The 14,553-nt window shown below is 40.7% G+C and overlaps 3 protein-coding genes across 3 annotated transcripts in view; all 3 read left to right on the forward strand.

Moving 5' to 3' along the window:
* nfatc3a (nuclear factor of activated T cells 3a) overlaps positions 1-2,058 on the forward strand; it is a 66,360-nt gene extending 64,302 nt beyond the window's left edge. The window contains exon 10 of the mRNA XM_074611906.1: positions 1,128-2,058. Coding sequence (XP_074468007.1) covers positions 1,128-1,204 — 77 coding nt within the window. The 3' untranslated portion in view covers positions 1,205-2,058. The remainder of the gene's footprint in view (positions 1-1,127) is intronic.
* A 4,067-nt stretch (positions 2,059-6,125) lies between these two features.
* Positions 6,126-8,370, forward strand: LOC141753331 (leukotriene B4 receptor 1-like). Its single transcript, XM_074611894.1, has 2 exons — positions 6,126-6,195; positions 6,538-8,370. Exon 2 carries the CDS (start codon positions 6,567-6,569, stop codon positions 7,581-7,583), a length of 1,017 nt encoding a protein of 338 aa, XP_074467995.1. The 5' UTR covers positions 6,126-6,195; positions 6,538-6,566; the 3' UTR covers positions 7,584-8,370.
* Positions 8,371-9,424: 1,054 nt separating this feature from the next.
* Positions 9,425-10,979, forward strand: LOC141753325 (leukotriene B4 receptor 1). Its single transcript, XM_074611881.1, has one exon. It carries the CDS (start codon positions 9,582-9,584, stop codon positions 10,635-10,637), a length of 1,056 nt encoding a protein of 351 aa, XP_074467982.1. The 5' UTR covers positions 9,425-9,581; the 3' UTR covers positions 10,638-10,979.
* Positions 10,980-14,553: the final 3,574 nt, after the last annotated feature.

The following is a 14,553-nucleotide window of genomic DNA, read 5'->3' on the forward strand; positions in this document are numbered from 1 at the left end:
GAAAAACAGGCAACAGCAGCAGCAACAGCAGCAGAGGAAGAGTTATCTGTTATTTATTTAAAATCAGGCTGTAACTGAGTCAGTGGAGTAATTAACCTCGCTGTGCCTGAGTGCCACCCCGGGCTTCACAACGTGTTTTTAACAGTGGATTGGTTTCACACGGCCCTTTGAACTGGCCCGAGGAAATGTACTGAACCACCATTAAAGCTCTAATGAAGTAACGGACGGCCCCGCTGGTTGTACAGGAGTGTGTTTATGGGTGCTGTGGTAACTGGTAACATTTCTCAGACTAAGGTCACAACTGGCACATCTATTGAATGGAATAGTTTCTCTCATTTGTTATGCGAGGAGTGATTATGTCTCACGTCAGAGCTGTGACTTTGTGAACTTTGGGTCTGCCAGTTTGTTTGAGTTTTTCCACTTTGAGCTCTCGGCCGGTTGAGTTGGAGCTTTCGGTGTTGTGAGGAACTCAGCGTGGGACAACACTGCCCTCTGCTGGCCAGAAATATGTACTTCTACTGAACTTCATTTCCACTGGTGATGGGCGGATGAAGCTTTGGGGCTTCAAACTCAACATTCACAGTTATATCTGGTGGTTTCCAAAACGTATAGCAGCCTTTCACCTCATTCATTTCATAGTTAAATCTTATAGTTTATCAATGTAATGATTAGTATTACCTTTATACCTTTATGTGTGTATCACTTGAATATATCCAGCCCGTTCTCATTCCCAGGGCGTTGAATACAGAATATTGTATCACCAGATTCTTGCCAATACACAACCCTATGAAAGAGACACACTGGGCGGCAGGAGGGGAGGTGGATAGGTCCAACAAACACAAGGCTTTCATCCAGGAGGCCGCTGTTTGTGTCCTGTGCGTCACGTTACAATCAGCTGTTCGTTCGTGTTTTGAAGCGATGCCAAAGGGCGTGACAAAGCGGCGGTATGCGACGAGTTGGGTTGAGAAAGTGTTGATATATCTTTTAGCTGCAAAAAATGTCGAATTGAATGAAGCGCTTTCTGAAGCTCCAGTTACGTGTGAAGCTGCGAACGTCATCAGTCCCGTGGTATTCTTCATTTGACACAACTAATACATGTTTTTCTGTTTGTTTTTTTCTCTTCACAGTGAATGAAATCATCGGCAGAGACATGTCCCAGTCCCCCAGCACTCATGGTCCTCCATCAGCACACAACCAGTCATAGCCCAGCCCACGCTCAGGCCCTGACGCAGCCTTCTGGATCGTGAACCACACCCCTCTAACTCTTGACCCCGACCCCGGACCAACCGGTCCTGGTCCAGGTGCTGGTCTTGTGTGCGATGAGACAAGAGGGCAGGAAGAGATAAGAAAGATCGTGGTCACAGACAGAATACAGTTGGAGATGGACCTGCTAGACCAGCAGCCTGACAAGAAGACACTCTCATTTGTCTCCTATTTCATTTAAAACTATTTCTCTTATTAAGGGATTTAGATACTCACAACTTCACACAGATTAAAGAGAAAGATGAGCAGGAGAATAATGTCGAGTTACAGCGAGGTTGAAACGGTTGGAGAATAAGACCCGTCCCTCTTCATTAGGTGTGTGCCTGCCTGCCCTCTCAAAGCACCGCTGTCTTCCTGGCCAATCAGCTCTCCACAACTGTGGAGCTCTCGTTTGTTTTTTAAATAACTCTCTGTAGTGGAGACAATACAACAGCGTGTGTTGTCGTCCCCCTCTCACCAGCATCGACCTTCACGAACGAAGACGTCTCGAGACATATAAGCATAAGAGAAACGCAGGAGTGCACAGTGTTCTCGCAGGAAGCCAGAGCAGAAGAAGGTTGTTTCAGTACTCTGAAGTGAAAGAGGCAACATTTTTTTTATTGGATACTAAAACGCTGCAAAATATTGTGTGTTTTTCTGAGCGAGCAACAGCAAAAGTGTTGCATGATGTAGCTAAACTAATCACACTTGGAAGATAGAGATGAAAAATCAATTACTAGCTGTAAAATTGCATTACCAAATTCAAATCAAACCACCCTGAAGGATCAGAATTTCAATTATCAGTAAAAAGAAAAATTGGAAACTGGCTGAACAATCCCAGTTTTTCGTTCTTGGCTCAGTGACGAGGACACTGTCCACTCCACTTGTTTTTCTCCCTTTTTTTTAATGATAAGCCCATTCAGGTCTGGAGTGCAGGGGCCCGGCAGGGAGGACTCCTCCGGCGCTGGTCTGGGATCTGCAACCTGCAACATTCCACAACTTTTAGTACCCTTGCAGCCGTGTAGATATCTGTACATGAATCTCCCCCCCCCCCCCTCTCTCTCTTCCTCCTTCTGTCTCTTCATCATTTACCTCCCTCTCCTGTGTTTCTTTATTCAAGTTGAACAAATGCCTTATTAACACTTAGCAGCTTTGAATGGTAGCTAAAGCTTTTGTTGTTGTTGTTGTTGTTGTTTTGCACAGCTGGCTTTGAGTGTGACTATAATATTGTTTCGGAAAGATGACTTCATGAATCCTGACGAGGGATGAGTGGGTTTCAGGACTGAGTTAGCCCTCTAATTTTCAAAGATATTTGAAGATGCCCCGTTATTTCCACGTTACAGAGAAGGTCGTCTGAAATTTCTTTTTCATGCAATAACTCCCCAAATCTCCCAGGGGCCCTTGTGTGCCTTCAAATTCCTAACAGCCACCATACCTGTTGATGGCGTTACATATAATGGGAAAATGATCTGATGAAAAGTATTTTATACATAAAGATGTTTATATATTGCATTTATGTATTGTCCCCCACCCCCTTTAATGAACAAGGTAAAAAAAAGAAATCCCAACATCTGGATGCACTTCCCCTGTTTGCAACAATCAATGTTTGCTGTTCGCAATCAAACTCCTTAATCGTCTCCAGAATGGTGTCTACTCACGATGATGTATTCATATTTCTTATTCTGACAGATATGCAGTGCCTGTACGGCAGCAATAACACAGTCTCGAGGACAGACGGGCGTGGCTGTGAACGGACAGATTTCCTTTGGCTTTTGTTTGCCTTAAGCTTGACAATGATGCTCCTGCATGTGAGAGCTGAGGAGTGTCGCTTATGACGGTTTGAAGTCAGTTTCCAGGTGAAAGTGATTCTGCTATGCATTACGATTCTGCCTAATGCCTTTAAAAACGAGGACATGAAAAAAGACAAAAAAAAAAAAACAGACCTTGATGCCTATAGAAGTAGACTTGTTGTAGATGCTTGATTGATTGTGTTAGCATCCTGGAGTTGTCCATCAGCCAATCTGCCTTGTCAAGGACGCAGTGAGAGCATCTTAATAGGTTCAGTTGTGTGTGTGTGTGGATGGATGGTTGGTGTTTGTACCAAATATGCTGTACAGAAGACGGGAATTTTTCGAGTCCTATTTTCAACAACAGAAGCACACACGTGTATTTAGGCTATGCAAACTATAACAGCAGCAAATGTGAGATATGAAATGAAAAACGAGATTATAATCTATTTGTAATGTTGCTTATGAACTTCACAGAGCGGAAAGAAAAAAACATTCAGATAGTGAGAGTATCATGTCACTATGTAAACTATTAGGATGCCTTAACTCTTGTTTGAAAACCAGTTTGTCAGTGTGTCTGTATGCTGTTCTGGGTTGATTTTATTTTTTCCATGACTAAGACATAAGTCGGTAACTATTATTATTATTATTTTTCTTTTGTTTTTTGTTTTTTTTTGGGTGGGGATGGGGGGCACAGAGTGGACATCGAGGGTTGGGTGGGAGGAGGGAGATGGCTTTTTTTTTTTTTTTGCATATAAAGCTGGTTCTGCAGCTTGAAAGACTTGAGTCAACAAAAAAAAACGAAACAAAACCAGCATTGACAGTAAACTCTGGCTGCCGTCCTCGTCTGTCACAACCAAAGACCGAACAATATGTTCCCATTTTACGTTATGGTAAAGCAACAGAGACTGTACAACTCTATTTTTGATACTTTGAAATGGATGTCATTCCTAAAAGGTTGGGGACATGTATGAGTGTTGAATATATATATATATGAATATGTATATATATACACACATATGTATATATACACACACATATATGTGTATATATACACATACATATATGTGTATATATAGTCACGTGTGTGTGCGTATGTACAGTATATGTATATATATATATATATACACACACACATATATATACACATATATATGTTTTGTAAAATAAAAGGGAAATACAGGTTTAGCTGATGTTTACCGAGCCTTGTATTGTCATTTCTTGTATATTTTGTATGTTAAATTTTTTGTAATTTTTAAGACTGCAGTGCTTTTTGAAATTATTCAAAGGGAATACCTTGCATCATACTGTAGGCTCTAAAGTAGTATATATCAATAAAACAAAAAACTCAGCTATGGCTTTGTGTCACTTTTTTCCTTGTCTTTTCAGTTCCGGTACTTTCAGAAAGTTTCACCTCCTTTTTGGGGGGTAAAAAGGCCCCATAAAATCCCTGATGACGGCGCTAATGCAACATTTATGGATGCCAACCCCAACAGAAGGCAAGGCAACAAGGCAATTCAAAGCGCTTCACATTATAAAAGGACATTTAAATACAATTAAAAACAATTTATTTAATGATATGGTTCATTTTATCATTATATAAAATATTTAACTCAAGTGTTTTTCAAAAAGTCAGACAAATAATCTTTCAGGTTTTGTTATGTCACTATATTAGGTTATTTTATTTTTATTCACATTAGTACAACATGGAATCAAAATCCTTAATAATCTGCAGACTACAGAACCAGCAGGGTGTTGGAGCCTCCTGCACATAGACTTACAAAGTCTGTGGTTGATTAACAAGTTAAATATATGATATGTGTGATGGATGGAGGACAGGGGGTTGTGTATTAGATCAAATATTCCATACAGCGTTCTGGGAAAAGGCAAGCGATGGTAATAATTAACTATTCAAATGGTTGGCATTCATGCAATAGATGGAGTTGACAGTCCAAAGTTAAAGTGTGTGGGAGCTTTGTCACAAATTCAACAGTAAAGGTTGTTTGGGGAGAATAAGGACACTATGAGTAAGTAAGTAAGTACGTAAGTAAAGCTTTATTTATATAGCACCTTTTAAAACACACCGTTACAAAGTGCTTCACAAACAAATGAAACATCAAAGAATATATGTAGCGCAGCTTTGTATCTGAAATATTGCAAATATATGAATAAAGTAAATACTAGATTACTCAAAACGAGTTTTGGGATGAGGAGAAAATATACCCTGCCTTCCTTTCAGTTCAGCTGGACTACTGCAGTAGGTAGCGTGGTCAGGGTCTGCTGGTGGTCATATTCTGTGGAAAAGAGAAAGAAATAATATGCTTTAAGGAAAGAACAAGAAGTAATTTAATGTATTTATTGTATTGTATTGTATTATTTATTATTGCAGAGAGGCATAGTGACTGTTCAGCAGCTACAGTCTCCTCATGGGAAGCTGGATACAGTTTCTTTTTAGGTAGGAACAAAGAAAACACAACTATATTATTAAAGCTGCAGTGGGTAGAATAGGAGCAAATATGATTAAAAAAATATATTTTTATAAAACGGACACTATATCCTGACAGTAGTACATGAGACAGTTAATCTGAAAAAAATCATGTGCCTCTGTGTCCTCCGCTGCTCCTAATGGCATCTGCAAGATTTCACAGACTGGAGGAAAACAACCAATCAGAGCCGAGCTGGAGGCCGTCTCTGAGCAGCTGTCAATCAGTCGCGACCTCTGATCAAACGGTCAAACTAGGCAGCAATGATCAAATATGAATCAATATTCTGTTACTGTAATGCCTATTTCTCGCCTCAAATGTTTTCAGAAACATCTTGTAGTGTACTGTTTAGCTGTAAAATGAGAAGGTTTGTGACCTGGCAGCCAATAGGAACTCTCTCTCTCTGAAATCATCTGTGATTGGTGAAAGTCTCCCGTCACGGGCTAGATTTTTTTAAAGCCTAAAAACAGAGCCATGAGGAGGTGCAGAAGTCTAGTTTTCTCTCAGAACACTTGAATTACAATATGCTGAAGGGTTATTATGGATTTTTTGCTCAATGATGCCAAAAAATATTCTGCCTACTGCAGGTTTAACAAAAACTGATGCACACTCTGGAGCAGGTGGCAGTAATGCACAGGATTATGGATCTCAACCATCACAAAACTACACAGATTCCTTCAGAAGTAGGAAAGTCCATGTTTAGTCAGTGATTTGGAGAAAAGAACTACAAAAGACCTTTTACTTGTATTATTTGCCATGCAGTAAATAAAGTAAATCATTCTATCGCAATCAAATAAACGCATGCTCCTGACTTGTTAATAAGTATAATATAAGTAATAAAGTTGCTTATCAAACCATGATCACAGAACAGAAACAGAAAGGTCTTTGGAGTAACCTAAGTAACCTTTCTAAACTGATCACTTTCGGTGCCTGTGACTCCGTGAGAAACCTGGTTCCTGCTCAGTTTATCCATAAAGGGAAGTGAAGATTTGCTTGTGCAGCACTTTGTTTTTCTTTTCATGCAGAAGCCGCTGTCAGCACATACACTTTCACCATGAACCACTCAGCTGAGCAGTCGCCTTCAGAGGAAACGGCCCCTGAGGAGTTTGATGGCGGGACAACGGCGGCGTGTGTGATCCTCGGTCTGTCCTTCCTGGTAGGAGCTCCGGGGAACCTACTGGTGATCTGGACCATCCTGAGACACGTCAAGCAGCGTTCCCACACTGTGGTGCTCATCCTGCACCTGGCTGCTGCAGACCTGCTGGTCCTCATCACCCTGCCTCTGTGGATCTACTCCCTGGTGCACACCTGGATGTTTGGAGAGGCCTTCTGCAAGGCATTGGTGTACATCGTCAGTGTGTGCATGTTCAGCAGCATCTTCTTCATCACCCTAATGAGCATGGAGCGTTATTTAGCCATCTGTCATCCATTTGTGATGATGCGCTGGAAGACCAAGAGCGTTATGAACAGGTGTCTCATAGTTTTGTGGCTGCTTGCTTTGCTTCTAGGAGTGCCTGCTGTGCTGACTCAGCCTTTGGATGGAAGTGATGGAGCAGAGCAGTGTTTTATGAAGGAGTTCAGCTCTGTGACTCAAGCGGTCATCTTGTTATGTCTGGAGACCTTTGGGGGCTTTGTAGCTCCTTTCATCATTCTCAGTATCTGTTACTGTCTAGTGGCTGCCCAGCTCAGGAAAATGAGTTTCAACTCCAAACAGAAATCCATGTTCCTTGTACACGCTGTGGTGATAGCCTTCACACTGTGCTGGTTACCCTACCATGTCATCAACATCATTGATCTAGTTTGCATCCTAGGATCAGGCACAGAACATGAATGTGTGCCGGAGAGCGTTGTCTTCAGCTCTGGGGCTCTTGTTTTCATCAGCAGTTCAGTGAATCCTGTGTTATACGCCCTCTTCGCGAGGAACTTTCGAGGGAGTCTGGAGAAGTCCCGGCTGGTCAGGCTGTTCCAGGAAATGGCTACTCACACTAACAAGCTGAGGGAGCTGGTAGTACAACAGCCGACTAGCCAGGGGGCAGCAAATACACAAGTAGAGCTGATGCCGTCTGATTGAGAAAAAACACTGAATCCCTGAAAATGTGATGACGAGGAAATGTGACATCTGCAGTTTATTAAGGGACTATACTTTATTATGTATATGATCTAAGGCTTTAAAAGCCTGTATGTCACATGTATAATAGTGCTGAAAATGGGAACATATTGTGATTCATATCATTAACACATACCTCCCATCCTCCACATTTGTGTTTCTCAGTTATGATGATAATTTATTGCTGTATAGTTTTAAAAATCCTGTAATGTGAAATGTATTACAATTAATTTATGACTTGAAAAATTAAATGACACCTCTAGATTAATCCATCAATACATCCATCCATTTTCTTCCGCTTATCCGGGGTCGGGTCGCGCGGGCAGCAGGCATAGCGGGGTATTCCAGACGTCCCTCTCCACAGCAACGTTTTCCAGCTCTTCCTGGGGGATGCTGAGGCGTTCCCAGGCCAGACCAGATATATAATCTCTCCAGCATGTTCTGGGTCTACGCCGGGGCCTCTTACCAGTTGGACATGCCCAGAAAACCTCCAGAGGGAGCCTCGTCCATGAGGCATCCTGATCAGATGCCCGATCCACCTCGTGAAGGAGCAGCGGCCCTACTCGGAGCCCCCTCCGGATGTCTGAGCTCTACAACCGATCTCTAAGGCTGATCCCAGCCACCCTACGGAGGAAGCTCATTTCAGCCGCTTGTATCTGCAATCTCATCTTTCGGTCACTACCCAAAGTTCATGACCATAGGTGAGGGTTGGAACGTAGATGGACCGGTAAATCGAGAGCTTTGCCTTCCGGCTCAGCTCCCTCTTTACCATAATGGTCCGCATAACTGCACACGCCGCACCGAACCGCCTGTCCATCTCCCGCTCTATTTTCCAATCACTCGTGAATTATGGACTTGGAGGTACTGACTCTCATCCTGACCGCTTCACACTCGGCTGCAAAACCGCCCCAGTGCGCGTTGCAGGTCACGGTTCGATGAAGCCAACAGAACCACATCATCTGCAAAGAGCAGAGACGCAATTCTGACGTCCCCAAACCGGACACTCTCCTTCCCCCGGCTGCTAAATTCATGTTCTTGGGAAACTGCCACAATTATAAAATTTTTGTTGATTATCTTATTTTGATTTATTTCTTGTCACTTTGGGGAAATATGCCCTATAGTAATGGCAGTTAAGCTGAAAATAAAAAAAATTTTAAAAGCCAAAAAATCTCTATAGTATATGCTGAACTAAAATGTATTCACAATTCCTTCAAAATAATGCTGTAATATTTCATACTGAATGTAGAGTAATTATTCACCATAATATTCACAGATATAGTTAAGTTAGAGTGTAAGTGGTCAAAGGGTTGCAAACCAATTTTACTTCCATTTTAACTCAAATAATCACTCACACAAATCAGAAAAAGATTTGGGTCACGCGGCATTTCATACATTTCTCTCATTATTCAGACCCTAATTATCAGGAAAAAGAACTAAATGTCATCAGACCAGTTCCTTAACGTGCTCCTTTACATTACAGACCTGTATCCCTCATGTTAGAGAAATTAAAATTACACGTGATTATCTACATCAGGACACTGTTTTAAAAATGTTACAGTGCCTGTAGGACAAGCAAGGCTTTGTTTCATTCAAATAATTCACATATTGTTGTTTTCCATCTAACTGAAATGTTCTGTATATCATGAAACTCATGCAGATTCTCGGTTAATGTTATTGTATCCGTGGAGTTGCTCCCCACATTAGTGGAGCATCTGAGATAATTTAATTTCTGATAATCTTTTCTTTGATTTATTTGAAACTCTACATCCTTTTAATTCATGACCTGAGGTGAAAAAATGGACTAATGACGCATGCATGAATCACCGCTTTGCTTCTCAAATAGCCCTGTGAGGAAACCCCTTTCCTGTGCTGTCTATTCGTAAAGGGAAGTGAGGACTTGCTTGTGCAGCACTTTGTTTTTCTTTTCATGCAGACGCCGCTGTCAGCACATACACTCGCAGCATGAACCACTCAGAGGACGATAATATGGCCCCTGAAGAGTTTGATGGCGGGACAGCAGTAGCTTGTGTGATCCTTGGCCTGTCCTTTCTGATAGGAGCTCCAGGCAACCTGCTGGTGATCTGGACCATCCTGAGACACGTCAAGCAGCGTTCCCACACCGTGGTGCTCATCCTGCACCTGGCTGTTGCAGACCTGCTGGTCCTCATCACCCTGCCTCTGTGGATCTACTCTCTGGCCCACCACTGGGTGTTTGGAGAGGCCTCCTGCAAAGCCATGGTGTTCATGATCCAGGCCTGCATGTACAGCAGCGTTTTCCTCATCGTCCTCATGAGTGTGGAGCGCTTTGTGGCCGTGCGCTATCCCTTTGCTTCAGCTGGCTGGAGGAGGAAAAAAGCTTTGAATAAAGTCCTGCTGGCTCTGTGGACAGCAGCGTTCTTGTTCAGCGTACCCATCATCCTGACTCAGGTTGTGGGAGATGATTCTGGCGAGGAGCACTGTCTGTACCGGTTTTACGAATCTGTGACCCAGGAGCTGGTGTGTGTGCTGCTGGAGACACTGGTGGGTTACATACTACCCTTATCCATCCTGGTGGTCTGTTACAGCTGCGTGTTCAGCCGGATCACCCAGATGACCTTCAAGTCTAAGCGCAAGTCCACAGTCCTGATTGCCAGCGTGGTGGTTGTGTTTGCCATCTGTTGGACGCCTCACCACATAGGAAACGTACTCTCTCTCATCATCCTGGCCACCAAAGACGAGTATCTGGAGAGCGCCAGGAACACCATGACCTTCATCGCCGGAGCCATGGTCTTCATCAGCAGCAGCGTCAACCCCATCCTCTACATGTTCGCGGCCCGTTCCTTCAGGAGCTCCCTGCGTGACACCGGCATCCAGAAGCTCTTCCGCCACATCTCCAGCACCTCCCCAGGTGAGGGCACTAAAGAATTGTCCTTTGTGTCCAAGAGACAGAGCAATCAGTCCCACAGCTCTCAGTGTGTGTCCGAGTCCAAAGACCAAATGGACATATTGGTAAACATGTGTGAAAATAATCCATCGTGATATCGAAAATGTATGTGTAGTGTGTGTAGATATTCATGTATTTTGTAATGAAGGAAATTTTGCCTGAAATGAAACTCATTTTGTATGAAATTACAACACAGAAAAACAGGAAGTCAGAATTTATCTGTGAAATACTTGTCCCAACTCTGTAAATAACCTGTTTTACATGTTTTCTAAAAGTTTCTTTTTTAAATAGTGAACATATATTTATAAATCTGTCATGCATTATGTACTTATGCCATATAGTATTCATAAATAGTACAATAAATAATTCTATATGCATAAGACAAGTCTCAATGTAAAGTTTTTATTTTATTTTATAATTTTGTTGATGCAAATAAATGGAAATGGTATTGATTATGTTGTTGATTCTGTGTAAGATTATTTTTTTTAATTGCCTGAAAGTGTGGGAACAGAACACAATTTCATCTGATAAACCCTTTGGTTGCATCAACCACTTCTTATTTTTTACACTTTTGCCACAGAGAAATATGTGACTCACAGCTTTGGCTCTCTTAATAGTGTGAATGCTGTTTCAGCAGCTATTAACTACTTTAGCAACTATTGACATCCAAATTCTTATTCCTCTGCTATTTTCTTTCTGTAAGTTTTTTGGACTTAACTACTTCTGCATACTTTCATACTTTCAAATACTGAAATATAAATCTCTTTAAAGGGTGCTTGTATTCATCTTTTTTCTACCTTTTATTCTTTTTAAAATATTCAACTTTTTACAATTTTTTTATAATGTACGACAATGGGAGACATTGATTGAAATGCTACTCCTTCCACATACTTTCAGCTACAGACTTTAAACTTCAAACGGGTTACAAGACTTTTAACTTTTAAACTTGTATTCAACTTTTTGATATCTTTTACAGTTTTTGCATTATCACAGTTTAGGTTTTTTGGGGGTAATGCAGTTCAACTTTCATCTCTGCCAGTTTTTCAGAAGTGCAGTGCTTTAAGATTTCTGTATTTTCAGCAATGTTATGCAATTAATTTCAGATGTCAGCATTCACATGCAGTTTTCTGCAGGAAATGCATTTTCTATTTGGAGATAAGACTTTGACAACCATTTAGTGTCGTTATGATACATCTCTGATACAGTCTGATTGTGAAATCATGTAATAAAACTGCTGTTCATTTCATCTTTTCTTAATCATAGAATCCAAAACATATGATATTTTAAAAATGTTTTTCACTCGTGACAAACAAGCAAACAATTGCCCTGGTATCCCACTAGAGACAACAGTCTTGCTTTCAACTTCCTCTCAATGAAAAGATTGCAAAATGAAAAGCTGCATGTTCCCTTTGTTGAGCAGCAAAAAGCGGAATCGTGTCTTAATGTTTGTCACAGTCTCATAAAACTTGTGAGCATGTTTCCTGATATTTTTAAATGCACGTCAGTCAGATATTTATAATGGATTCTTATTTCCAAGTTTGTCGGTTGCCATGACTACACAACTGGCACCAGCTGGCAAAACCAGTAGATGGCGGTGACACTGTGTTTTTAATAATGGAGATTTTACATAGTTTCAGTGTGGTGTCCTAATAATGGTAATAATATTTATTTATAAAGGAAAAACAGTTAAAATGTCAAGTTTTGGATAAAAAAAGTAAACATTTGTAAGAATTGACATGCCACACTTTCCCAATGGGTTTGTCATTTGTGTGTTGTGTCAGATACTTACGAGGTTACTTTTGTGCCTTTATTATCCGATCAAACAGAAAAGGTTTGAGAGCAAAACTTTGCACACTGTAATCAAAACATAGATTAAAGAGCAAAACTAACAACACTGCAATCAAAAAATGTTTTATTGCAAGTAAAATAAGTAAGGGATAACGTACAGCGAGCTGGTCATAGTTGTTAAATAAACCTCGACAGGACGATGCAATTTACATCTTTCAGTGTAGGTCCAGCCCGCGAGATTCAGCAAACAAAACTTTTGCATTTGGGAACAAAACCTTTAGATTTGCCAACAAAACTTTTGGGTTTGCAAAAAAAACTTTGGGATTTGCATTAATACATTTTTTTATCACAAATTTATTTTACTTTCAATAAAAAATTTTTTTGATTGCATGTCGATAGTTTTGCTCTCGAACCAAAAGTATCTCCTTAGATACTATGAGATGGCTCACTGTGATAATGATTTGAACTGAGGATTGAATGAACCCACTGTGACTTTGCTCATCACCTCTTTGGAATCTTTGAATATTGGTGAGTCAGGATTATTTTAACTGTGACGGTGGAAAAATTACAGAGGGCAAAGGGTGTTACAAAAACAATATGTGTCAGAAGAGATCACGCAAGAAAACGTAGCTGACTCTGAGATATGCTCGGCCTTTTCTCACAGAATGAGGAAGCGGCATGTTTATGAGACAACATCAGCAGTGTGGTATTTACCTAATGTACCCATTGCCTTTCATTATGAGTTTATACAGTATGCCTGTATTGTACTTTTTAATTGAATCAACACTTGTCCTTTACCATCTGAATGTTTTTTAGGCTTTGTTAAATAATAAGATACAAAATGAAAAATAATGTAGGCACACACGGTATTTCAAAGTGTTATTGATAACATTTTTATGTAGACAAATATTTAAAAAAAATAATACATCTACAGAGCTTTTAGAAAGGTGCCGAATAAAAGTATGGTTTTTCCTGAAAAAAAATATTATGATTGTGAATTAATTATTTTTAAAACATTTGGCGGGTCCAAAATGAATGTTTTGTTTATCTCTGTGGAAGATATCTAACACTTGGTTCCCACATCTAACAAGGCTTGTGACCCAATAGTATAACAACGATGGTATCACGTGATATCTCTGGGTCGTCGAAAAAACGGATAAATGGCTGAAAGGGATGGTAAGTGCCTGGCAACGACTTGTTGTGAAGTAAGGTGTGACATCTAGTTGCTGAATGTTATCAATAGCACCTTTAACATACTGTAAATTGATAACATTTCCCCTTCAAAACCTGCTTCATATGAGCAATCACATTTTTTTTTGTAAGCAGATTACTGTAATCCCTTTCAATGTAACCATACTTGTAGGATGGGACCTGCCAAAGGGATAACTGAGCCGTGAATCTTAGAAATGTTGGTTGGCATAATACTGTTTTTGTCACTGGCTTGTTAGAAGAACTGCAAACACCTCACACCACATGATACTACAGCTGTACGGCGGTGGCTCACACAGATTGCCTTCTCGACTGTACAACCTTTTACACCTGCTGAAACAAAGACTTGACGTGTCATTTCGGTGCCACAGACAGACGACATGTATAAGCATGTCTATCTTGTGATGTCATGAAGATAAACGTTTGTTGCTGTTGTTGCAGGGGAGAATATCATTATGTGTCTAGGATTTCAGCTCAAGTGTTTCCCAGTGTGTCCCTCAGCTAATCGGACTGGTTCAGCTGGAAAGAATGATTTCACATGAGGAGACAGGAGACGCTGAGAATTACTCTTGCGACTGGGGGATTTAAATGAGTGAGAGGAGGTAAGGGAGACAAAAAGTGCCTTGCATTCACTACAGTCTACTGGCCCATAGCGAGCAGAGATGGGAGTGTCAGGAGCAACAAAACACGGCATTCTGGGAACCCGGCCAAAGACAGGCCAGTAAGAACCTGTGAAGTTATTAAAAACTTCTAGATTGTATGTATTGTTGCTGATGCAAGATTTAAGTTCAATTTGAAAGCTGCATCATGCATGAAAATATAGTCACATAAAAGAGAGTGAGACTTCTTATACAGTGACCAGGAAAAGAGAATAATAATGTATTGTGACAGTAATTTATATTCCATATCACAGTGAGAGTGTGAAGCAGCACAGCAGAGTGGATGTTTAGACAATGAATAACAGGTTGAAAACATGAAAAACAATAAATCAGATGCTACTTTCCATTAGATTTA

The sequence above is a fragment of the Sebastes fasciatus genome, chromosome 2 (assembly GCF_043250625.1).
Source record: "Sebastes fasciatus isolate fSebFas1 chromosome 2, fSebFas1.pri, whole genome shotgun sequence".
Taxonomy (NCBI): Eukaryota; Metazoa; Chordata; class Actinopteri; order Perciformes; family Sebastidae; genus Sebastes; species Sebastes fasciatus.